This window comes from Paramisgurnus dabryanus, chromosome 9, assembly GCF_030506205.2.
Source record: "Paramisgurnus dabryanus chromosome 9, PD_genome_1.1, whole genome shotgun sequence".
Lineage (NCBI taxonomy): Eukaryota > Metazoa > Chordata > Actinopteri > Cypriniformes > Cobitidae > Paramisgurnus > Paramisgurnus dabryanus.
In genome coordinates, this window is record NC_133345.1 from 20,677,383 (window position 1) to 20,703,943 (window position 26,561).

General features: G+C 35.0%; 2 protein-coding genes across 2 annotated transcripts; both read left to right on the plus strand.

The window, feature by feature from the left end:
* The first annotated feature begins 804 nt into the window (after nt 1-804).
* lmo2 (LIM domain only 2 (rhombotin-like 1)) lies at nt 805-4,253 on the plus strand. The gene is made up of 3 exons (XM_065279153.2): nt 805-1,411; nt 2,521-2,736; nt 3,030-4,253. Exons 1-3 carry the CDS (start codon nt 1,371-1,373, stop codon nt 3,250-3,252), a joined length of 480 nt encoding a protein of 159 aa, XP_065135225.1. The 5' UTR covers nt 805-1,370; the 3' UTR covers nt 3,253-4,253.
* A 6,987-nt stretch (nt 4,254-11,240) lies between these two features.
* On the plus strand, nt 11,241-26,474 carry LOC135773477 (homeobox protein aristaless-like 4). The gene is made up of 4 exons (XM_065283072.2): nt 11,241-11,810; nt 18,311-18,618; nt 23,574-23,702; nt 23,820-26,474. The coding sequence occupies exons 1-4, from the start codon at nt 11,411-11,413 to the stop codon at nt 24,114-24,116; spliced, it is 1,134 nt and encodes a 377-aa protein (XP_065139144.1). The 5' UTR covers nt 11,241-11,410; the 3' UTR covers nt 24,117-26,474.
* The last annotated feature ends 87 nt before the right edge of the window (nt 26,475-26,561 follow it).

Here is a 26,561-nt window from a genome sequence, read left to right on the forward strand (position 1 = left end):
GTTTAATTACACAGAATTCACGATAAATTAATGCATTTTATCAAATTAAACTGGGCCCCCCTTGGCTCCATCTTGAGGCCCCCCTGGGGGCCCCTGCCCCCTGTTTGAGAACCACTTAGTTATGCGGAGTATTTCACAGGAATTCACAGAGTATTTCACTTCAATGCTTAATAATATAATATAATTATAATATAATAATTATTTCATTTAGCACATTTTCATGGTTCAGAACTGTTGTTAAATTACTTTTGTAATACATTTCAGCACCATTTCACTTTGACTGTTATGTTTTTTTCTCCAGTATCCATTTTGAAAACTATTGGTTGATTAATCGGTTATGGCAAGCAGGGACCAACTTCTGTATCTGTAAAATCCACTATTGGTGGACCTTTACTAGTTATAGCTTTTATATCTACCCACATGAAAAAAATAGGCTACTGTAGTATTTACAATAATTTACTGTATAGTAAAACACTGAATAATAACCTTCTATAATAAATATTAAAGTATATGAATTATCATAATTAAGTACTACAGTTAATCTTAAATAATTAGTACAATTGTTAATGATTATAGGCTACTATAATTACCATAACTACAGTATAGGCCTACTACTATAACCTACTGTGTGAGAGAGAGAGAGATACTAATAATAATTTATCCTATTGTTTATGGTTAGGTCAGTTTGATCCAGTAATTCGGCCTCAGGTATTTCATGTATAAAGAGTCTGTCGTGAGCTCGTGACCCCTTGAGTCACGAGTCCACGGGTTTTATAATTGACTGGAGAGCAGCGGCGTCAAGGAGCGCTATTTCCTCTCATTGTCGAGAGGTCGTGAGCAGGAAGTCGGAAAAGAAAGCAGAAACAGAGGGGGCAGGGCCATTTAAAAATACCTGCTGCCCTACAATAACGGGACCAAAAGACAGCAGCTCATACGGGACAGCGCGTCGGTGAATGCGTCGCAGAGGAGATGCCGTGCTTCACGTAAACCCCTACATTCATTATGCACGTGCACCGCTGTCATTAAACAACGGAGTTGAGGAACATCAGCCTCTCAGCACTTCTTTATTCAGAAACAACATAAAGCATGAGGACTGCATGCGTGGACTGCATGGTTTAGGAAAGAAGATATATTAATTCTGCACATTCATTCTTGATTCAACTGGATGCATGTTGGGTCATTTGGCGTGAATTATGTATTGTACGGGCTGTTCTCTCTGAAAGCAAGGCAGGTGCATTTTATGCGTTAAAGCGTTTTTGGGATTTTTTTTTACACTGATGGTCTTTCAGCAGCACTAACGTCGGGTGTGGGACATACTCTGAAGTGCGCACATCAAATGCACTTGATAATTGCCTAACCATATATTTAACATGGCATCTACAATAGAAAGGAAGACACTGGAGGCAAACGAGTAAGTGAGCCATTATTCTATTACTTATTTGTGTTTGCTTTTATTGATATTGCTTAAATACATTGTAATGTATTTAAACAGCCAATACGTAGACTGACTTATGTAGGCTATTGGTTGTTACAGTATAACGTCTGAACAAGTCTAAGAAATAGTTACCAGATATAGATATAACAGTCAGCTCGCAGTTTTTCCTACACCAATGCACAGTGAGTTTATAACTTATAAAATGCATTTTATCAACGGAGTTTAAGGTGGTTGACAAGGGCCTGCTATAATTTGAAGTGAGCCACTCTTAATTTATCCCAGGGTGCAGTGGCCCGGAGCGCCTCATTTGCCTATTGCGCTTTAACGCTTCTTTTCTCCCCTGGGGTGAAAGCCGTTTTAGCAGTTGATGCAAACAGTTATAGCTGGTGGAGGAAGAGGTTATACCAAATATACATTTAGATAATGTTATGTATCAAAACCGTTAGCTAGCTATATACATGCTTACAGTTTGTATTGCGCTTAGAACATAAAACGCATTGGTGCCACCTGGCGCTTAAAATCATTTACACGCTTAAAACTATACTACCAGGGCAATATCTATGCATATTAATAAAAACACGTTTATAGATATTTTGAATGCACTCTAACTCGATTTGGATATCCTGCCAAATGCATGAATGTAAAAAGTGCTTATTCGCAGTGATGCCACAGAAGAACCATTTTTTGGTTCCCTAAAGAACCTTTTAGCCATCGGTTCTTAAAAAAACACTTGTACGACAAAAAACCTTTTGCGCAGTAGAACAGGTATTAAAGATTGTTCAAAGTACCATTAAGTATATGACAAATAACTATTGTAAGAGTAAACACTTTCAGGAAAAAATGATCAAAATGATCCCTAGCTGTCACTGGGGAGATACCATTTCAAAAACTACACTTTTGCACTTAAATAGTTCATATTAGTACCACAGATGTACATACTGTTACCAAATACAGCCTATATCTGTACCTAAATGGTACATATTAGGATCTTTTTTAAAGGGTACCGCCCAAGTGGCAGTTTGGGAACCATTTTTCTGACAGTGTACCCCAAACAGAGCATATTTTAATGTAACACTGAACCGCAGGGAACCCGTGGATGAGGTGCTTCAGATGCCACCATCACTCCTGACGTGCGGCGGATGTCAGCAGAGCATCGGGGACCGTTTTTTCCTTAAGGCCATTGAACAATATTGGCATGAGGATTGTCTTAGCTGTGACCTCTGCGGCTGCCGCTTAGGAGAAGTGGGCCGCAGGCTGTACTACAAACTTGGCAGGAAGCTATGTAGACGAGACTACCTCAGGTAAGATGATGTGGTTTACATTTCAGATATTTAAGGTCTAAGATGTTCATTTGTCGTTTAAGGGTATTGATGCAGAACATGCATGCATGTACATTTTTTTTTATTTATTTTGTTTTGAACATGTAAATGCAAGAAAGTTGAAGAATAATATTTGCATAATGCAGTTTGTCTCCTTTTTTAACGTTTTATTTTGAATATACAAAAATCTTGATGCAGTATGTTCTCCTACTAAACCCCATTTTGGAGGCATGTGTATGTTAGAATTCACAGCATCTATATTTCTTTCTTTTCAGACTATTTGGTCAGGATGGGCTCTGTGCTTCCTGTGAAAAGAGGATCCGGGCCTTTGAAATGACCATGCGAGTCCGTGATAAAGTATACCACCTTGAATGCTTCAAATGTGCCGCATGTCAGAAACACTTCTGTGTTGGGGATCGATACTTGCTCATCAATTCGGACATTGTGTGTGAGCAGGACATTTTTGAGTGGACCAAACTGAATGGCAACATGGTCTAGTTTACTCCCCATCAAAATCTTCAACATATCCCTTTATGCAGTCAATTCTAAAAAGCACCGAACCTGAGAAAAAAACACCAGCAACATACAATTTATTTTCTAGTTTAAGGATTTTTGTAATCTATAAACAACACAAATATAGTTTGTGTTATATTGCAATAAAGGCTGAATGATCTTTGCTACTTTAATAGAAAGTTAGATTTAAAGATAGGGTCGGCAGTATCGCAGCAATAGCAAATATCTTAAAAAGCATAAAAGGGATAAAGATCCCAAAATAATTTCAGAGCCAACTCTACTCCCAAACACATGAATGTAAACAGCCAGAGCAGAGTCTGCAAAGCTTCACAAGAGACGGCTTTAGTGGAGCATGGAACCCGGCGCTTTCATGACCTCATGTCTCATTCACCAGTAAAAGTATATAACATTACAGTAATAATAACGTAATAACACTCTGTGACTTTAGCAATGTATCTACAACTCTGCACAGCCTCATGAAACACTGATAATGTGTGAAGCACCGTGCACAAAGTTATGTTAATACACATATAGACAGGCAGGTAGGACATCATTGGCTCTCAACCTATGTATAAGCATAACTTTGTGCACCTGACAAACATTTTAAGGTCTTGAGACTTCCACAGAGGACATATGTGTAACATTAAGACCACTTTACTTATTTATTGCTATCAGGATATGAAGAGACTTTCAACCAGTATAACAAAAAATTTGCCTACCCAAGCTTTAAACTTTAAGAAATGTTCTTTTTTTTAAGAAGATCATTTTCACAAAATGTGACAACATCTTGTTATTCATACTCTCCCAAAACTATTGTGATGCAGAATAGATGCATTTTTTTTCAACACTATAACATCTGTTTATGTATATATCTGTGTTTGTTACGTAAAGGAGAATAACTGAGCAATAAATTACTTAAGAAATTTATGCCAAAAGTGATAAATGATTAACATTTAATAAACTGTTTTATCTATATTAAAAACAAACCGTTTTTTAGGACTTTTTCTAATCTTTAAGTTCAAAAATGTGTGGTTTAAAACAATGAAAAAGAGCAAGTCAGGGTAATTCTCAAACATGACTGTTTTAATTTACTTGTAGAAGATAAACTAATTAATAAAGTAAACCAGAAGCAGTACAAACATGACAAATGTAAGTGTTAAATTTTTGCCCCTTAAAATGTTGTCATGAGGGGCACTTATTTTAGACCATAAAGCAACAGCCAACAGTTATCTAAAGTTTAATTTAAGAAAACAATGGGGAGCTACATTAAAAACACGCTTCTGATGGTAATGTGAAACTGAAATCAGGGTGTTACATTTACTGTAAACATCTAGATACTGTATCTGTTTTTTAAAGACCGAAACGAGAACAATGGTTCTGATACCATCACAGCCAGATTAAAGATCCTAAAGAGAGAAATTCCTCTATTTACTTTGCTTTGTACAATTCAGAAGATGACAGTTTAAATGGGTTCATGAAAATACGTATGAAGCAAGTAAAGTTTGCAAATGGTAATAGTCTGTGAAGCTTATTAAAGGGATAGTTCACTTTAAAATGAAAAGTCTGTCATTTTTTGCTCATCCTCCTGTTGTTCTAAACCTGTATGAATTTCTTTTTCTGAAGATATTTTGAGAAATGATGGTAAACACACAGCAGATAAAGACCATAAACTTCCATAGTAGGAATAGAAAAACACAATGGAATTTAATGGGTACCATCAACTGTGTGCTTACCATCATTTATCAAAATATTTTCTTCATTTATCACAATACTTCCAAAATATTTTTCCTACTATGGTAGTCATTGGTCACAATCTGCTGTGTGTTTACCATCATTTCTCAAAATATCTTCTTTTGTGTTCATCAGAAAAAAATAAATTCATACAGGTTTAGAACAACATGAGGATGAGTAAATGATGACAGAATTTTCATTTTAAAGTGAACTATCCCTTCAAGCTTGGCAGTAGTTCTCAGTTTAAACAGAGTGGGGCGCCAGAGACCCAAAGTTTTAAATATGAATTTTTTTTATTTAGTACAGAAAATGGAAATGTTGCTGTATAACCGACTGTTTGCCAGTCACTTACTGTAGATTTAAATATCGGTTATTTACTGGCAACATTTTGTTTAAAGTTAAATAAACATTAGCAAGTCTTTATCTTTACAGAATAAAATAACAGCCTCATGCAAAGCATTCTGGGAACAAGAAATCCTCATCAACCGTTTTTTCTGTTTTTTATCCTTCAGATTTTGGTTCCCAACTTCTTTTTACTGTAATTTTTTTTTTTAAAGTGTGAGGGTTTTATTATTGAAGATAAGGACTTCTTAATATTTAATGTTCATTTAACTTTGAACAAACTATTTCCAGTAAATAAAATAAATTTAAATCTACAGAAACAGCTGCGAGTAATACTGTAATTTCTACAGAACTTTTTAAAAGTTTTCCATCACTGGTTTTTACACATTTTACACATTCTAATACAATGCGTCACATGTGTGCTGCATGTTTCTGGACTGGACTGACCCACAACTGGATCTTCTTCTGTAAGACCCTGCCTGATGACATTGATTAAAGGCTTGAAGGCCCACAAGAACATCTAAGCCACCATCTCTTTGAAAATGTTTAGTCTTGTTGGACCTGAATCGGATGGGTGCATAGGCCGTGATGGCAAATAAAGACGCTGTCAAAGAGGACAGAAGACTCGGTCTGGGGTCCAGCTGTCTGATGCTTGAAGGCTCTATTAGACCCGAGCTCCTTACTGAATACACTATCCGGGTAAATGTACAATTTAGGACTAAAGACTAAAATAGTTTCAATCTGATGAGGAACTTAAAAGCATGTCTGATCTCATACATGTGGATGCTATATTTGCATATACTGCAAAAACAAATTTAAAACGTTTCAAGATCAAACCTCTGTCTAAAGTGTCTTCACATAAAGTGGAACTGCCTTTTAAATTTGCAAATCTGGGCATTGAATATACATAAAGAATCCACATGTGCATCTGAAGTCTATTATAAAACTAACTTTGTTCAAAGGTACTGTCATTTGGCCTTTTGAAACTATATATTGATGTACCCACTGTGATCCATATTTGTTTTTTGCAGCAATTATTTTTCGTCTGGCAACCACTTGGGTATAATTTTGAAAATGTGGATAGGGAAACTTATGTTTTATACGTGACTTTCAAACGTTCCAGCCAAGCCTAAAATGACAAGCTAAATGTTTTGTGAGGACAAAACTGGCTTAGGTTGATATTAAGAAATAGTTTCAATAAACAAAAAAGGTGATAAGAGGTCATTAAATCCAACCCTGTTTAACACAGGGATGAATGTTTTTCATTATCCCAGGATTGTTCTGCAATCCATTATTTTTACTTTATCTGTCCTCAGGCTTTTTGACTCGAGTGCATACGGTAACTCATTTCTGTGTGATACCAAAATCTGGATGTATTCTGTTCTTCTATATGCATGTTGCCATATTTTGCACAGAATTGTTTACACGGAACCATTAATCTAAACTTTACAGCCTTTCCCCCACATATTTAATGATTGAGTTAACAGAAATACTTTTAAACCTTACATTACATATTATTCTAATGCTTTAAGACTACAGTGGCACTCACTTAAAGTATTAGCTTAACTCATTCAAGCTACCAAAAGCAAGACTGGGAATGGGAATTGATAAGTAGGTGATGGGAAATGACAACAGTCTGGATGCAGTATTTAAGTTTGATCTAGTTTCTCTCAGTAATTGCCCTTCCCATAACAGGCCTGCATTCAATCAACTTAAAACAGCCCTAAGCTTTGCTTTAAGACATTTGGCCTTCAGAAGAAATAAAAACTGAACATATTTGTCATTTGCCCTAAAACAAGCTTGTAATATACTGTATGTTACAGTATAGACTACACTCATATAAAGAATCAAAAATTCAGAAACGAAACTCAGATATACCTCCAAGACTCTATGAAATAAATTTTGATTTAAAACATATCATGAAAATTAGACTTTGTCCATGTTTAAGTGCTATATTTTGGTCCCCAGTGCTTGTATCAACATAAAAAAGTGAAAAAGAACAACCCAGTAACTTAGTTTTGATAAACCATTCACAAGCATGTGAAAAAATAGGTAATTGAAATTTGGCTCCCCTTGTCATGTCCGAAGGGGATAATACCGCCCCTTCATCTGCACTATCCAACCACGGCACTGGCATTTAGTGCAGACGTCAGCTCATTTGCATTTAAATGCACACGCCCATAAACGACACGCTTTTTCTCACACCTATAAAGTGGCAATTTTAACATACTAATAAATATGATATTTTGAGCTAGAACTTTACATACTTACTCTGGGGCCACCAAAGATTTATTTGACATCTTAAAAAAGTCTTGTGAAACTCCCCTTTAAGATGTTACATATTTAACCACATTTGGCACTCTAAAAGAAATATTTTAAGCTGCACATCATTGGTTTAATGGATTCATTGTGAAGACAAGCTTTGCTGCTGAACCCCATAATCCATTTTGCCCTGTCAAACAAGTTCGAAAATTTTTATTGTCCCACAGTAAAACATTTCCCATTTTGCCAAGATGGCACATTCTATGGCCAAAACTCTACACAAACTTTAGATCTAATAACTGCAAATAATATTAACTTGATTCTTTTAATATAAAAAAGTCTCATTGGAGAGCCAAAACGGTGGGTGAAGGACTTCATGTGATAGAAATTGAGATGTTTTATGTAATATAATAATCAACGGACATCAGTCTAAATGTAAAAATATTTAAGAGACTCTTTTGTCTTCATCACTTAGCTTCAACAGTACCAAAAAGCTAGTCATGCCTTTCTGACTCACCCAACTGCACAATGAATGTCAATTTAAGCCCTGGCTGATTTTATTAAAAATAGGTTATGATTGACTTTTCTTTATGTCGTTTCAACAATGTGTTTTTGCATATCATGAAACTGAATAGTGACTGTCTCTTCTTTTTGTTCTTCTTGTGTAAAATTCAAGTAACGCCACCTCCATCACAAATGCAAATGAGATAATGAAATTAACTGATTTATTATCCGAATGCTCTTGGAATGTATTATACGTTCATCGAATACTTTCACTTCAAATTCACTTAATCCTCAGGCCATTCACCGATTTGTTGGCAGAATCCATTAAGAGCCTGCTATAAAATGCTCATTTACAAGAAAGCATGTCAGACGCAGTTAGAGAGTTTTGCATCAGAACTTTTCACATGACAAATGACAACAAATGGTATTGTTTGTACTTCTGCAGAACTCCTAGTTAATAGTAAAACATGTGTTGGAATTTACTGTCTTACTTTTGCATCCTGTTGATTTGTTCAAGTGTCCTGGGAAGTGATGGGAGAGTATGACTTTCATTAGAGTATGAAAGAGCCTCAGTCTTGTCTCTGTCACGACATTCCACATAATTACTGCTTGAGAAGGTCTTCTGTTTCATATGACCTCAAACCCAGCGGTCAATGTTGCTGAACCACCTGAAGAAGTCCTGGAAGAAAAAGGGAGCATAAAATGGATGATCTACACTGAAAAAAATCATTCTGACCCTTAATAAATTTAACCTAGTTCAAATTTGCCCTTTTGCTCCATTACAATATCATTTTTGGTTTTAATGAAAAATAAGAAGAGGTTTCTATCAACAATGAGCTCAATCCAGATTCAGCAGATGAATCACAGTCAATGTATAAAAAGATTTTTATAATTTAATAAAATTTCATCATCTTTTCAGTTTATTTGTATTAGTGCTCTTGTAGCTCAGTTGGTAGAGCATTAAGTTTGTGATGCAATGGTCAAGGGTTTGATCCCAAGGGAATAAACTCAATGTACTGTAAGTCACTTTGGATGAAAGTATCTGCCTAATGCATACAATGCATAATTGTAATGAATTGATCATGTCAGTTAAGAGGTGTTGGTTTATTTTCATGCAGCCAGATTGCTTCTCTGTGCTGACATGTTAATGTAAAATAGCTCATTTAATTAAGCACAGCCTGTGGTCAATGATTCAGAAGACTGTTCTTGATCAAGGTGGACTTGGAATCACTTGCAGGCTTAAAATAAGTGAAATATTAAGAATGACCTCTGTACTATGGTATGCATTGCTAGGGAGAAATTCCCCTGATAGAAAAGCAAAGTATATAACAAAAGCTTTACGTCACATTGGCAAAGTCTTAAAATCATCTTAGATCCCACAGATGCTCTTGATATGTTCACTGAATTTTTATATTACAACATCATCATATATTACACATATCATATGAACAGAGTTCACTAACAACAGATTGAAGATCAATCTAAAAGGTCTAAAGTGATCAACATCTCTCTCAAAACATAAATCATGAGGTCATCATAGCTCCTGCAGCCTGAAGATAAAGTTAAGGGCTTCTTGCTGACAGGCCCAGTCAGCACTATGTTTCATTTTATATATCTGGTCTGTCGTTTAGATATGTATGTTTCAGTTATCTATAGCACAGTCATATTACATCTGAGCATTATGTATTTTAAAGGTTCTGCAACAAGTTAGCCTATCTGAGCAGAAAAAATCTCATAAACAGTAAATATATTATATAGATTGCATATTTATAACAGTTATTACTTAATTCATAATGATTCACTATTGGAAAATGTCTAGATCAATATATATTCTAAAATAATTTATATGTAATGTAATTTCTGAAATCTTTTTTGATGACATCTAAAGTGATTTAAAAATAACTAATTTTATTATGAAATGTTATAGACATGTTGTAAAGCTTTTATAGACTTTGCCAAAAATATTGTATATTTTATTTGTATTTTAAATGCATGTAAAAGGTGCAAGTAAGGAAATAAGATAAAAGCCCATGACAAAAAAAATCTAATTCTTAGTGCAAAAAGACACTGAAAACCCATTTATAAACAGAACAAAATCATTCACACTATGCAAGAATGATTTTGATTAGAAACTATTCAAAATCATAAATTGTATCAGATAGATATCAAAAGAGTAAATAGGTTTTTTTAAAAAGCAAAAATATTACAAAAAGCAGACATGTTTGAGAAAGGATAGAATGTTAATGCCTAAGCTATATTCTGCATGCTAATTGGTCATAAATATTTTAAATATGCCACTCTGAAAAAGGCCCAGTGTGCATAATTATCCTTTTACTTTATCGCTGTTATTTCTATTATTTAAACAATTTTAAAGGTTCAAAGCAATTTTGTTCATTACCAAACACAGTGATTTGTTGATTTAAAAAAAAAATTGAAATGTTGGTTCGTTTGTAAGATAAAATAACGCGCAGCCCTCAGCATCATTAAAATGTTCGTTTAGGGATTCAGTCTTTCAGTGAACTCGAGATGTGGGATGACATCATAGCAAGTCCGACGTCTCAATGCTGAAAACAAAATAATTACAAATAAATTGCAAACTTTACAAACTAGAATAAACACATCAGACAATATAAGTTTAAACATGTTTACATTTCTTTGTTTACCAATTTATCCAAACTTTTTATGGGACATCTGAGCAGTGTGATTTTAGCTGTTATTCACTGAATTAAAAATATAAAAATCAACAAACATATATTTAATTCGGAATAATAATTAGCCTATAATTAGAGAAAGAATAAAAGAGTACAAAAATAACCGGCATGTCTGAATACATTTTGTGCAACTTCTTAAACTTATTTTTCTGACTGTTTGCAACCTTTAAGTTGTGAATATTAGATATTATCATTAACATGGTGTGCCTAAATATCGTGTATTTATTATCATTAGTTCGGCGTATATTATATTTTACAGCAATAGAAAATTGTTGATCGATAGAGTTTTGCTGCTCAGTTTTCTTGTTCTGGCTTTTGTGTGTGTAACTGCACAAATGCCATCATACGTTATCTTCCACGTGTGAGTAAAAAAGCTATATCCTCTCCTGTTTTCCACAGCTTGGTCTCTTCTAGGGACCAATGGATCTGCCAGTAGTGAACACACCAGGGCAACATCCTCCATCCTCTCCTAAGCATAAAGTGGCTTTTTAGCATTCGCTTTGCCTAGTCTCTGGAAAACATCTGAATCATTTTAACTAACTCCAGCTGTCGTCTTGCTGTGGGTGTGTGAGAAAGTGCATGCCCGTCTCTGAATGAGAACGAGGGGTTACGTTTTGATTTACCCCCCTCACAGAAAGTTTTTAGTTTGTTTTTTAGTCTGTTTTTTTCTCGGGATGAATACAGATACGCGTGTCTCTTATCGCGATATGACATCCACGGATTCATATTATTCACCATTATCAGGTCAAGGGAGAATTCAGCAGGCCAACCCTTACAGGGCTTTACAGCCGAGCGAGGCAAAATACAACCACACTTTTCTGTCCGCCAAAGGTCAGCCTAACGAAGACAAATCGCGGAGTCCTGTCCGACAGGAGTGCCAGTCTCCTGATGATATCACACCCGAGAGCGTTTATAACAAATACCATCTTTTCATACAAAAACCCTTATATAAAACACATCAAGAGAGCAAAATACTTCAGGACGACTGCTATGGTAAGTGGCTTTTATATTTTATAGTAATCTAATGGTGCTTATAGAAAATATGGTTCGTGTGATAATATATCAATATATATGGGTGTTCTTATTATAAAAACATGTTTTTATTATATAGGAGGCCTGTAATAATTTGAGCACAAGACATCAAAATGATTGTTGTCTTCAAAGTACCCACAGAAAATTTGTGAATTAGTTGTCAAAAGTTTTTTGACAGGCTAGTGCACTGATTTCTTGAAAGCCAGTAATAGTATATTTAAGGCTATTAGATCAACATTTTCCATTTGGTGCATGAGCTGCATCGGTAGTTAGGTGGAAGGGTATTCAAATATATAAATAAATAAATAAACGCTCAACATAAACTTAGATTTTTTAAGCTCGACTTTATAAAAGGCCTATGTAAAAGTTAATTAAATTATTTATGTAGTCGCGCGTCTTGCTCGGTTTCAATTATTTCGTTTTTGGAGAATTAAACTTCACGTTAAGTATAGTTTCTAAGTGTGATTCTAATGAATGATTGTATTTTGACCTTAAGCAGTGGCATGAAAATCCATCTTTGTGGTTGAATATCGACCATGGGCTTTTTTACGATGGATTTAGTACAGGTCAATGAAAATGGACACTAACTGTTTCTTCAACCTAGTTTAATTTAAGCTAATACAATAATACATAATTTTAACTGGCTTCAGACAGAAGGACAATATACAGTCAGCCTTTAAAAACTTTTTAAAACCAATTTTCTTTACCTACATACTTTCTAATGCATAGTTAATTTGTAATCATTGAAAAAACTGCAATAATAGTTTAAGAAAATTTAAGAGACAATATCAAATAATTTTGCACATCCCAAGCGTTATATATTTGCATTCATTAAGGTTGAAATTGCGTTTACTTATTCACTTATCCTTATTGTTTTTTTAAAAAAAACATGCAAACGTCACGGTACCATGTTCAGCCCCTACAGTGTGTTTGTGTCAAGGGAGGCAGCATTTAGTATAGCATAATAGCGATAGCCTATAGGCCTACTACAAAGGGCCACAATGTGATGTCGACGTCAAAACTAATGTTTACATTTTCAGTATTTCAGTTTCTGCCGCTCATCCTTGGTAGTCACATCTGCGTTTTATTGTTAACAGGCTCTTTTAATGAATTTCCAATTTGTTTATACATTTGATTCCAATTAAACGAAAAAGTTAAAGATTTCTCAACATTAATTTTAGCAATAAAATATTGCTTTTTATTGTGCATATAAATCAAACTGCATTTGGTTTGTTCTGATTTAAACCTTAATAACTAAAAAAATACAGCTAAGAAGCACAATAAAACACAATAAAAACATAATAACATAATAATAAACATGTTTTGACAAATTTTTTTTGAACCAATCTCTTCATATATATATTAGGCTAATAGTCAAATAGTAGGACAACAATAACTTTTTAACAATAACTTTTTTGTACATTACATGCACGTTTTTTAAAAAAAAGTTTATAATATTATAAATAAATAAAAACCTAAGTGTGACATTCATGAATAAATTGGAAATATAAGAAGTAGCCTAAGGACCTCTTGCATGGTTAAACTCTCAAGTCTGCGGCTTGAAGAGAAAGAGCACTGTGCTCATCCCACACTATTGTTGCAGTGGATTTGTAGTCTGTGTTAGACATCAAAGATCAAGCTTTAAGCAGTCCCACTAGAGAACATATAGGACATTTCATGTTATCCTCTGTTAGAGACAGAGAAAGCTTGCTTGTGAGGAAACTGTATGAGTATCACTGTTGGTCATGGGCCAAAAATTATTACTTTTCATTAACATTTTATAACCAACTAACTTATGTTATTTGAACTCTGGTCTAATTGATACAATTTCCAAAAGGAGAAAATACCAATAAGCAATGTATGACGTCTCTGTGATTCATGGATTGCAGGGTATTTTTCAGAGTCTGATGTGTGGTAAAACTCCCAGTGTAATTATTCATGTTTTATTACTCAGTATGATCATAACGCTGAAGGACTTATAATGAGAACCAGTGACTGGTTTACATAACCTCTCCAAACAAAATGACCTGTATAAACAAACCAGCATTTCACAATTGATGGGCTATTAGGGTTTTGTTTAATTATCTAGACTATTCCAGCTGAGCAGAAATAGAGTTATGACATTTCATTTTATCCCTAAGATATGGATACAACCTAAAGTTAAATTTTTAACTAGTGTTTCACATAGAAGTGATACTTTATGTTCATCTGGAAGCGATAGAAAGTGATGAGAGTGCTTTTACCTAATACTGAGTCAGCTCCTATAGGAAATTTTACAAAAACATAAAGGTAGGAGATCATCCAAAAATGTGCATCTCACATGTTTTCTTGTAAATGAGCACTATGTTTACTAGATTGAGTAATTTCACTTAATGGCAATGGAAAGGGTATTGGTCTTTAACTGAAATGCCTTATTTTCTCAAATGTCACTTAAGTCATTTCATTTACTTTTTTCGCTGCAAAACCCTCTAAGTTTATGTAAGTTTTTGGCAAAAAAAATCCACTTCTGTGGACAAGACATAGTTGAAAAGTCACTAAAGATACTTCTAGAAAACATTGAAAATGATGAAAGAATGTACAATAAAAAAACCCTGAACCACACATTAGGGGATCCTATAATCCATGTGACTGCCATATCCGGGTTGTATTCAGTTCTGAGTACAGGGACCCAAGTTTGAATGTGATCCATTGTAGTTTAATAAATTATTTTTGAAGGAGGTGGCATTTAGTGGCTCAATTGTCTATATCTCTTCTATTGAAATGAAACTTAAGAAAAGATAAATACATTCAAATGAAAACAAAAAATTTAGTAACAACAATTCACTGTCAGATTATGTCAAACATCAACAAAAATTAAAAACTAAATTATTTGAGTACTCTAACATATGTTCATGATTTTCTACAGTTTCATCCATGCATAAAAACACTTTGATGCTTCTTAATGTATGTAATACAAAGAATATTCTCTTCCCTGAGCTATTTCAAGCCACAGTGAGCATATGGGAATGAAATCCTGGTTTAGTTTATGTTATGCAGTGTATGGGACTCATGTGAGGTAATTTATCAGATTTAGGAAACACTGTCCTGATTTCACAGTATCCACATTCCGGGGCGGCTTGTAGGCATTGATCTTCTTATAGAAACATCTGGACATTTTTTGCCTTTGCATAGATACCTGCACTCTTAAAAATAAAGGTGCTACACGATGCCATAAAGTAATAATAATACATTTTTGGATGCATGGGACCATTAAGCCCTTTTAACATTTGAAGAACCATTATGTGTTTTACGAAAGTGTTTGTAGTGGAATAAGGTTTTTTTAAACTGTAAAAAATCAACAAAGAAATTGTTCTTTTATGGAATCACTGCAAACAACCTTTTGTAGCACCTTTATTTTTATGAATCTATATCTTCCATATATAATACAGTAAGTTACTCTAACATTTAATCAGATTACAAGGATATTTTAGGTTTTACTGCTGAGTTCTGTATGTGGTTAATAAAGTTTACAGTAGCTGTATACATTTTTGTACTATACAGTAAAAAAATAAAAAATTTGTTGGTTTTAGATTATAATTAAAATATTAAATATATTCCTCTACAAATACAGTAATTGCCATGCCAATTTTATCTGCAAATATTATAGGGTTTTTATACGATTAATGTTCCATCATCAATTATATGGACATAAATCCCTCTTTGTCTTTAGTCACTAACAGCATTTTGTTGTTGTGATTGACAACCTGATTTACAGTTTGTTAGTTACAACAGTCTGATTTATAATGTGTCTTACAGCTGAAGCTGACCCAGACTATCACATTCCATAAAACTTAACAGGGTCCCTGCTGCTTTACAGCTGCTTAAATTACACTTTGATGTTTCTTGCAGTGATTAAATAGCAGCCCCTAGTAAACATCTGACCTCTGCTAATTCAAAGAGGAGCCAAGCCTCTCAGGTGAATGACTGACTGGTACAAACACATGCTCCAATTAAAAATCCTTAGGTTAAATTCATTTTCAAAGTATGCATTCAGAATAACTCAGAGAAAAACACTATAGGCAACATATACATGATTGAAAGAAAATCACATTTTATTTCTTAACAAATCTTTATACAAATATTGGGTGTTTTGTTTATCATGCAAGGGGACCGAGGTTCAAATCCTGACCTGACAGGCAGTGATCAGTGTTAATTGGCAGTGTATGGATAAAGCTACTTTGAAATTTTGCTTACGAGGTTTGAGTGATGTAAGGGTAGGGAATAATAACAGTATTGTCAGTTTAAGGCAAATTATTCACTGTAGGTGCAACTCCCATCAAACCCTAAAGCCTGACAAAGGACTTCATTTTAAAAGAATAAAGGTAAATTATGTGACCATATCTGTGAAATTCAGGCTAAAGTCTCATAATCTAGTTTGATTGCAATTATTGATTTCAATCTTTGTCATTGTCTTACTAAATCAATATTAAATATATTTACACTCAATAAAAAACAGTAAATCAAAATAAAATGAGTTTAGCTGAGTTTTATACACATGGGTCACATATCATCTGAAAGGGTGGGACACACTGCTTGTATGTAAATTTGGCTTTCAGCAATGTTTCTGAAAACTCTGCAACTTTTAAATAGACTTTTATCTCATGAAACGTGCATCTCAGTGGCAAGGGTTAGATTTTGTGTTCCATATGGCAAGCAGAAATAACACCACATAGCATCGCTGAAATCTCTAAACATTTGGACAGTTATCAAATCCAGACTCTTGCTGTCAGTGCAAAAATGGCAGCCAAACCCAATAACTTTGGCTCCTAAAAACAAAATATGCAAAAGCATGGTTTAAAAACATTGCTGGTAGGCAGATTTCGCACAATAAAGGCTACAAAGCCAAGAAAAGACACCAGGGAGGGGCTTACAGTTTCACAGTTTTTCTTTGGGACTTTTCTGACAAGCAGAGCAAGGTGAGACAGATGAACAAACTTGTGCCTCTGTATCAGATAAAGTCCTAAAGGCAGATCTCTGGGCTTTCAAACTTGCAGTTTAAACTAAAACTTTGAGGTGACAGGAGATTGATACAACGTGAGATTCCCTACACAAAAAAGTGCTGCACCATGCACTAATATGAGCTCAGTCATGTTCAATGTCATAACTGTTTTTGTTTACCTCACATTTGTAATGCTTAATGTACTTAGTGTTTATAGTCTGTAGAGTTTTAGACTTGAAACAAGCATGTTTTGACACTTTTTTTTAAAGGTATTTTAAGAAAGATTTTTGTTGTCAGTATTTTGAATCCATGCTTTAATTCGGCCATATTCAACAGCACACTCTCAGAAAAAGGTAAAGCTGTCATTGGAGAAGTCTATTTAAAAGTTCCTAATATGTACAATTTAAGTTATACCTGTGAGGTACCAATATATATGTGAGGTACTAATATCTACCTTTGAGGTACTTATATGCACTCATTAGGTACAGATTTTTTTTTTTTTTAAAGATAATACCCCAGTGACTGCTTTTGTACCTTTTTCTCAGAGTGCAAGAACACCTACTAAAAACCAACCAACCACAAAACACGCTCTATAGGACAGTTTGTCCGTTTAGGGCTACCGTAAAAACATGGCAGTGTAAAATGGCGACTTCCATTAGGGACCCACAGTGTATGTAGATAAAAACGGCTCATTCTAAGGTAATAAAAATAATCCAGTTCATTTTGTAGGGTCTTTATACACCACTGATAATATAGTTATGTATATTATATTATATTGTTTTTCTATCAAGAGAGCCTTCTAAAAGTCCAACATTGCACCTTTAAATTGAGAGCAAGTCTTCTGCATCTCAGATATTTCTCCTGAGAAAAAGAAATCTTCAATTATGCCAATTAGAAAAGATCTAAACAATGTCTCAAAATGAGCTAAGATTTGGCCAGTCTGCAATAAAAAGTCAATATTATTAAAGATTTCAATACTTTAACATTTCTCATTAAATTGAACCAAATTTAGACTATTTGAACAATATTCAGTTCCTAATGCATTCAACCATTGTCTCTTGTTTCATATTTCTTTTATTTATTTAAACATCTGAGACGTGATTTACCAACTGAGCTACATGATGCACTAAGAAATCAGACTGTAATGTATATGATAATAGGTTACTTTATAATTAACTATAAAGTGAATGTAATTTTGTATTCTTAAAATGCTAAAAAAAAATACCAAGTCACACCTGCAGATTATTTTCTTAAAATTCTGTCATCGTCTAACATGCATGATTTTCTGGTACAAAATGTTTGCACTTTTTCATAAAACAATAACACATGATGATCACTGGCAAAAATAAAATTTCCACCTGGGAAGATGCTTATAACTCCAGTCATAAAATCTATGTGTACATGTACATGAATAGGGCATAAGCCACCAAATAGTTCTGTGTAAAATTGACATTTTACAACTAATGCAGATGTCTCTTCACAGGTAAAGATGGGGCTGGACTAACAGACACCGAGCTGTCTCAATCTCGTGGCACAGAAATGGATGCTTGTTACCTCAATGTGAAAGGCCCTGGGGTCAAAAGCCCATCAGAGCGTCCTGTCTCTGAGCTTGGAAGTCATCTGGAAAAGAGCAAACTAGAAAACAAGAGCAAAAAAAGGCGTAACCGTACCACCTTTACTAGCTATCAGCTGGAGGAGCTGGAGACGGTATTTCAGAAGACACACTACCCAGATGTCTATGCCCGGGAGCAGCTGGCTCTAAGGACAGATCTCACAGAAGCAAGGGTGCAGGTCAGCTTCACAAGAACCCACATTGTAAAAAAAGCACAGCATTTTTGTCAAATCAGCATATACTTTTATTTTACGTTAACTTAACAAATTAAGTTAAACAATTTCAACTTGTTTTTATAAATTATATCAAAACCTTTTTGACATTAAGGTCTTTACAGCAGGGATATACATATTTAAGAATATTTGGTTTAGTTTAGAAAGTAATATGTTAAATTATCTATATGGACATTTGTGGCTTGCTGCAAATCATTTGGACTCAGTTACAAACATTTAGAGTTGCAGTCTAGCTGTAAGGCATAGCTAACATAGCTTTTCCTAAAATCTACTATCTATCCACACAAATCTGCACAATACTTTAGGATGTTAAGAAAGAAAAAAAACATCAAAGCTCTTTAGGTAGGGAAAAACTGTTTGGGTTGACATAATCAATTTCCATACACAGAATGAAGCATTGTCAGAAGCTTGGCCATGTTTTGAAGGTACAGTGAAATAACTTCATTCATCCTGAGTCCAAACAGAACCAATCCTATCCTACACACATGAATCTAATTACCTCTGTAGGCTGACAACACAGAGCAGACCCTGTTGAGTTACTACAGAGTTTGACCCGTATTTCAAAAACATACCTACAGACATACGCAATTGAGATGAAACCCTCCCGTTTCCCTCCCAAGCGCTGTTGTTTAGTGCTGGCTGTCACTCTTTCCTATTCCCTCTGTCTCCATCTCTCTTATTGAACAAACAGGACATTGTCCCTCAACACACTTCGATAGACATTTTAAGTTTAGCAGCACAGCACAGATGAGTTTTTCTTCATCACATCAGCTATAACTTTGGTAAACTAAAAACTATTTTTAAGTTATGTAAGTAAGCAATAATATAATTTAATGGAGAGAAAAAAGTGTGTTAGGTAATCATTAGACCCCAAGCGAGCTTTAAAACATTTTTTCGAATTACGTTTGTTTTTAGACGATACATCAAAATGTGCATAAATAATGACAATAAAAATGGTTGGGTTTCCATCCAAACGTGAAGAAATCTTTTCAAGATTTACAAAAACGGAAAAAACAAACAAATGCGAATTAGGTGCGATTCTATCAAGTTGTTTGAGCGAATGACGGTGGTATTGGTAACCTAGCAACCAACAGTAAACAAAACAAGGCACGCTTGGAGACAGGACTGCATGTCACGATGGGGCAAGTTATTAATTTATCAGCAGTACAGCTTGTAATTGCTTAACTAAATGCTGTGCACAAAAGAAGAATGGAGCATTTTTGATGGAGGTACTAGCAGCAAGGACATTGCGACGACGTCAAACCACATATATGATAAAGAACGACAGCGGAAACAGCTACACGGTGAGTCCCATGGGTTTTATGTTTGTTATGTCAGAATTAATTTGACATATGCGTTTCCATCTCCCATTATTCACATTTACTTTTATCGCTAGATCAAAAACCACCTCAAGCGAGCGTAAAAACTTTTTTGGAGAATTAATGGATTTTTAATCGAAATTTGGCGTTTCCATTAGCCTACTCGTTTTTGATGCAATACTCCAAAATGCGCATAAAATCATGGTGATGGAAAAATGGATAGGCTGGTGGATGGATTTCCATTCCAAACGTAAAGAGAATCTTTTTTTGCGAGAAGATTCGCAAAAAAAAACTTCCATCAAGTTGTTTAAGCGAATGACGGTGGTAGCCTAGTTACCAACTGTAAACAAAACGCTTAAGAAAATGTAGACAGGACTGCTTGTAGTCACGATGGGGAAAGTTATTAATTTAGCAGTGCAGCTATATTGCCAAACTGAATGCTGTGCTGAATTTTTGATGAAGGCAGCAGCAAGGGTAGGCTACTGCGACGACGTCGAGCCCCATATGGTAAAGACAACGATAGCGGAATAAAATTGCCTCCCATAGTCGAAATTTGGCGGCGATTCTTCAAAAGACGCATACAAACATGGTGATGTAAACATGGCTATTGAACAATCTCACGTTTCCATCACCATTATTTTATGCGCATTTTGAAGTATCGTTTCAGCAATTAGTGATGGAAACGCCAAATTTCGATTAAAAACCCCTTAATTTGCAAAAAATACGCTTGCATGAGGTGGTGGTTTATGGTCGTATGCGATAAAGAGATAATGCGAAAAATGGGGGATGGAAACGTATTTGCCAAATAAATTCTGACGTAGCGAACATTAAATCTAGTCTATGTCTTTACCTTATCGACGTCGTCTTCGTGTTGTTGCTAGTGCCTTCATTAAAAATGCTGCATTTCTTCTTCTGTGCACAACATTTAGTTTGGTAATTACAAGCTGCACTATTAATAACTAAATTAAAAACTAAATTAATACTTGCCCCATCGTGACTGCAGCCATGTCTCCATTTTCCAAGCATGCTTCGTTTTGTTTACAGTTGGTTGCTAGGTTACCAATACCACCGTCATTCGCTCTAACAACTGAGGAACCGTAATTCGCATTTGATTGTTTTTATTTTTATTTTTTGCGAATTTTAATTTAGTTTGGGTGGAAACCAAGCTAATGTTTCTTCATTCTGATTATATTCACATTTAGGGAAGCATATGCAGACAATACTTGCGTAGATTTGAGATTCCCACATAACAAAATAATACACCAGAATATTGTACCAGTTCAGAATTTATTTGTAAATTTGTTAGTTAAAGACCCAAACGAAATCTGATTTACTCAACTGCAGTGTTGGTTAGTTACTTTTATCCAAAGCAACTTACAGAGCATTACATCAGTATGTGTGTTCGCTGGATTTGCTTTACCACTGAGCTGGAACTTAGCTCATAACTACAGTATATATAAACATGTAAATAAAAAACTATTAAGTACCTTTTATCTTTGGTCATGTCTCAAATCTTATCTCATCTAGAGCACTAGTTAAGTCACTTGACTGCCAAAGCAAAAAGATTTGTGTATGAATTCCCTATTCTGAAATAAACTTGTATATAATTTATTGTACAAAACATCAAAACACTGTGCAGAAGAAACTGTCATGCGTCACTATGATTGATCCATGAAGTATCGGCATATATGGCAGTCTACGAGTGTGTGTCTGGGGGTCTCTTAGAGGTCATAGGGGACGGCTCTGGAAAGCCATGGGCTTAAGCGACAGGAAATTAAACATGAAATGTAAACAAAATCCAGCCGGAACATTCTCCAGTTTCACTTTCCAACATCCTTATTTCCTCACAGGCTTTAAGCAGAGAATAAAAAGAATTAGGGAATGGGGAAAAAAACATAAAGGCTGGTAAAGTTATGGATGATGGATTACTGTCAATTCTTTTTCTCTGTAAAATCATTTAACATAATGTTTAATCAACATGATCTTACGGTAAATTGTATCAATTTATTTGTTCATGGCACGAAAATCAGCTTTTTTTTCGTTCCTTGAGCACGAATGTCTTTTTCATGTCACTTAGCACGAATTTCTATAAATAGTTTTTCATGCCCGTGGCACGACTTTCTTTTTTGTGTCATTTTATGTATTGTTTCCACCTATTTTTAAATCATTGTTGCTTGGGGTTAGATTTGGGGTTTGGGTTAGGATGTATTTTTATTTATTGGTTTCTACATGTTTTTCTTCCGCTTTTAAAACGGTTCTCTGGGGTTGGGGTTAGAGAGGGGGGTTTGGGTTAGGATGTCTAAAAATGTAACAAGAAGTGATTCTAACCCCAACCCCAAGTGACAATGGTAAGAAAATAGGAAAAAACAATGAGAAAACAATACATAAAATGCCTGAAGCTGAATTTTGTCCCATGGACACAAATAAATATATCCATTTTTTGTGACTATAACAGACTTTCCGTGAGATCAGTCTGTGTTTAATTGATAAACCATTCAATAAGATACAAAATAAGGTACGACATTTTACCTTTAACAGATGATAACATAATAGCATAATATACAAATACAAGATTATAAAAAGGTTCAAATAATCAAATACAGAAGGATTATATTGCAAAAACTCTGAAGGACCATGACATTAACATAATAGCATGTAAAGCAAAATTACTTTTAACCAGAAATATCAATAGGCTAATAAAAAAAATTATAATAATTATTTCATATAACAGTGTTCCATCTTTAGAGCCCCAATGTGGCATATGTAACTTTGGTTCCCACTTTATAGACAAATGTCTGCCTCTTATAATGGAACTCTTGTTTAAATGATTGGACAGAAATTCATCTCACAATCCATGCTATGGTGAGATCGAATCTGCCCTTTGAAGCAGCATGTTTGCTTTAAACCACAGTCAATGAATGCATATGCACGCCTTAAAGCATAATTGCTTAACCAAGAGAGTAATCTTCTATCCCCAAATTACACACCAGAGCCCTTTAAGGGGTAGAGATAAATACTTGAGATACATGAGTCTGTGGGTTTTTGGTCCATGTAAACATGTTAACGCTTTTCTTATATATAACTAGGTAAAAACAGGAAAAATCCTCTCTTTCATACTGTGAACTAAGTGAGCATAGCCGAAAGAAGAACTTAGGAGCTTAACATTGCAACCGTAACAACAAGCATTTAACCAAATCATAAAATAGAGGGCACAAATGCAGTCCGTTATGGTTTGAGGTTGTTGGCTAGTGTCATGCTGTGCTAACATGGCTTCAGAGCCAACCTTATAGTGATTGATGAGGTGGACCTGCTCCAGACAAGATCCAGGTTGATCCTGCTGGCTGAGGAGACAGAGGAACAGCTATGAAAATGCACCCCTGTGCTGGCAGGGGAGAGTTCAATCCAAAATATGGGCAGCACATTAAAGACGTCAACGTGAAGATCTAATAAAAGTAGCATATTTATTTTGTAAGAGAGAACATCATGAAGCTTCTAAACAATACAATATGCAATATATTTGTATTGTATGACCCCCAAATTTCAGAAATTTGCTCCCATGACCATGTTTTCTATTTGCTTCAGGTGTGGTTTCAGAATCGCAGGGCCAAATGGAGGAAAAGAGAACGATTTGGACAGATGCAACAAGTCCGGACGCACTTCTCAACAGCCTATGAACTGCCACTGCTTACACAGCAAGAAAATTATGCACAAGTAAAAATGACATTACTTTAAGTATACTTTATAATATATTTTATATTAGATACAATCTGACTGAAAATCTAGCTTTTTAAGCTAAGTCTATTGCATTCATCTGTGTACTTGTTCTAGATTCAAAACCCCTCATGGTTAAGTGGAAGCAGCTCTGCGTCACCGGTGCCTGGATGTGTGGTACCCTTTGATACAGCAGCGTCTTGTATGAACCCTCACCCTCATTCTGCTAGCGGTGTGTCTGATTTCCTGGGCATGGGACAAACACACCTTGGCAGTCTATTTGGCAAACCGGGAGCAGGTGGAAACTTTAATGGCTTTGAACTCAACGTCGAGCCGGATCATAAATCCTCCAGCATCGCCAGCCTGCGTATGAAAGCGAAGGAGCACAGTGCTACGATCTCGTGGGCCACATGATGCCCTCATCTGGGACACAGAAGACCAGACAACCTCAACCCTGAGCTGTCAGCACTAATGAGGTGAAAGTTTATGCCATCTGGAGCCAATATGGACCAGAGGAATCAAGGCTAGGAGCAAATAAGAGCCTTAACTTTGAACATTTTGTAGAGAAACTGAATGGTCGAGCAGGACAGAGAGCTTAAATGTGATCTGATGGACCAGTTACAAAATGTTAACTTTCATTTAGAAACTGAATTCCCACAATTAGATTGCAGGATGCATTATGTTGCATAATATGGATCTATATTGACACCAGTCGGAATCACGGCACGATTACTAATTATGCCAATGGGCAACCTTCCGGTCTCTGTCGTGAAGCCAACATGGAAGTGGCTTAAACTGCAAATTCATTGACTGGCCCGCTAGAGACTGTTAATCCCGTAGACCCCCATGTTAAAATGTCCAACTTTACAGCAGAAATAAACATGTTTACAGCCTGGTACAAAAAGCTAATTTTGCCCTTTATGACAACTGAGAGGGGGGTGAATTTTTTTGGTAACTCATCCATTTTAATTATATTAACCCATTAAAGTTCTGCATAATTATTTATAATTTTAGCAAACCAGGCACCTCAGCTCCACCCATGCCCCTCTTCTTTGCCCAATTTCTGTCATATGCGAGTGACGCTGTGCCAACTCAATGAGTCCGGTTTGGAAAAGTGCCTATTGATGTCAATGCCAGATCAGGCTTGGGTAGACTTTGGATCAGGTCTATGTACTAGAATGTAGCAGAACATAGTTGGGAATATAAGGGACACTCATTCTACTTCACTTACTGTGGCAATGTAAGTTATCTTTCTCTGTTCTCTACTTTCTTACTGGTTTGTCAGGGCAGATTGTATTCCCATAATCCTCCATTTAATTACAGCCACATTCTCTAAACTAGAGGTAACAGGACATTGTTTCCAGATATATGTTGAAATGTTGTGGTGTTTTTTGTTAGCGGGACATGGCCCTGTCACTGAGCCGGAACCTAAAGTCTAACTTCATTTATTTCTTGGCTCAATACGGCAGGATCTTTGCGGCAGGGTCTAGTGTCCAGTTTCTCCTCCTGCAGTCATGGGGTGTGCAGGCTGGGTCACTCAATACCCAAAGCACTGCTTTTTGTCAACAAAGGACTCTAGGCTGTTTTGATACAGTATGAAGCCATTATAGTTCAATAGCCAACAATGTTTTGCAAGAGGAAACTTAGCTACGCCTAGTATTGTTTATACACATTGGTGGAGGAACAGTAAATTTAAACTAGTAAATTTATATTTGAAACCCCTACTTCAACTGTATGAGTGCTTTCGTTTGAACCAGTGTGAATCATTCAAATGATCTATTATTCATAGTATCTTTAGTTGGGATTAAATAAAGATAATAGTCACAAAAGGGTTTAAGGTGTAGGTGGCACATCTTAAAATTAAATTAAACAGCACCTTGTTCCATAGTTTCTGCTAGAGAGCAGTTAAAAAGTTTAGTGGCCTTTGGAGACAGAATGTAGCTGTAAGATTATTAAGGAACTGATCATTTTTTACAGTATGGTTTCATTGTTCTTATATAGTTAAATACTACTGAGACATGCAGTTACAAAGTATATATCATTATCTGTTTTTATTTGTATATAGCATGCACTTTGGATAATATTGTGGATTGCATACTCTGTGTGTTTGACATATTTTCTTGGGTTGCTGATTATTTTTAATAACGTTAACAGATTTTCTTTTGAACAATCATTAAATTCATCTTTAAAAATAAAGTGTGTTTGACTTATAGTATATAAAACAATGGGCACATTTAGCCACAAATAAAGTTTCTGTATAACCTTAAATCATTCTGAATAAATTAAAATGGCAATCAGAGCACAACTAAACCATATTTAATACTGAAAACTGTTTTCCACCTCTATTGTAAGGGTCTTTATTTTTTAATACACAGGGCCACTGCTTGCCAAATGGGTGCCCTAAGCGGACTTTTTGCTGTGGTGCCCCTTTAGTTTAAAATAAAACAACAACAAAATCACAAACAACCACAGTATGAGTGAGTATTAAACTTTATTAAAATGCTATTGTTATAATTTATTATTTATTATACATTTTATTTTGACAGCAACACAAACTACATTACAAAAATGCAATTATATATTAAAGCTTATTTCAGTGTTGCATGTGGACTTCATCTTAATCTGATGTGACAAAGCTAATCTTACATGTCAGTATTTTGGAGAATTACTAAATGTCTTTCTTGTATGTAAATTAAAAGTCAGCTTAAAGAAAACAGCAGATGTCTATTAACAGAAGCAAAAGTTGATATGTATGGTTAAGTTCTCAGCAATACAGGTGTTTGATTGATTTAATACTCAAGCATTCAGCTTAGTAAGTTTTGTTAATTTAAGTAATAAATAAGTGTAGTTATTATAACT

What these genes read in the sequence shown, in the direction of transcription:
- lmo2 (XM_065279153.2), top strand. Translation starts at nt 1,371, where the DNA reads ATGGCATCTACAATAGAAAGGAAGACACTGGAGGCAAACGA. An exon ending in AAGACACTGGAGGCAAACGA is followed by an intron (nt 1,412 to 2,520) that starts GTAAGTGAGCCA and finishes ACTGAACCGCAG; the next exon opens with GGAACCCGTGGATGAGGTGC. An exon ending in TGTAGACGAGACTACCTCAG is followed by an intron (nt 2,737 to 3,029) that starts GTAAGATGATGT and finishes CTTTCTTTTCAG; the next exon opens with ACTATTTGGTCAGGATGGGC.
- LOC135773477 (XM_065283072.2), top strand. Translation starts at nt 11,411, where the DNA reads ATGAGAACGAGGGGTTACGTTTTGATTTACCCCCCTCACAGAAAGTTT. An exon ending in ACTTCAGGACGACTGCTATG is followed by an intron (nt 11,811 to 18,310) that starts GTAAGTGGCTTT and finishes GTCTCTTCACAG; the next exon opens with GTAAAGATGGGGCTGGACTA. An exon ending in TCACAGAAGCAAGGGTGCAG is followed by an intron (nt 18,619 to 23,573) that starts GTCAGCTTCACA and finishes TATTTGCTTCAG; the next exon opens with GTGTGGTTTCAGAATCGCAG.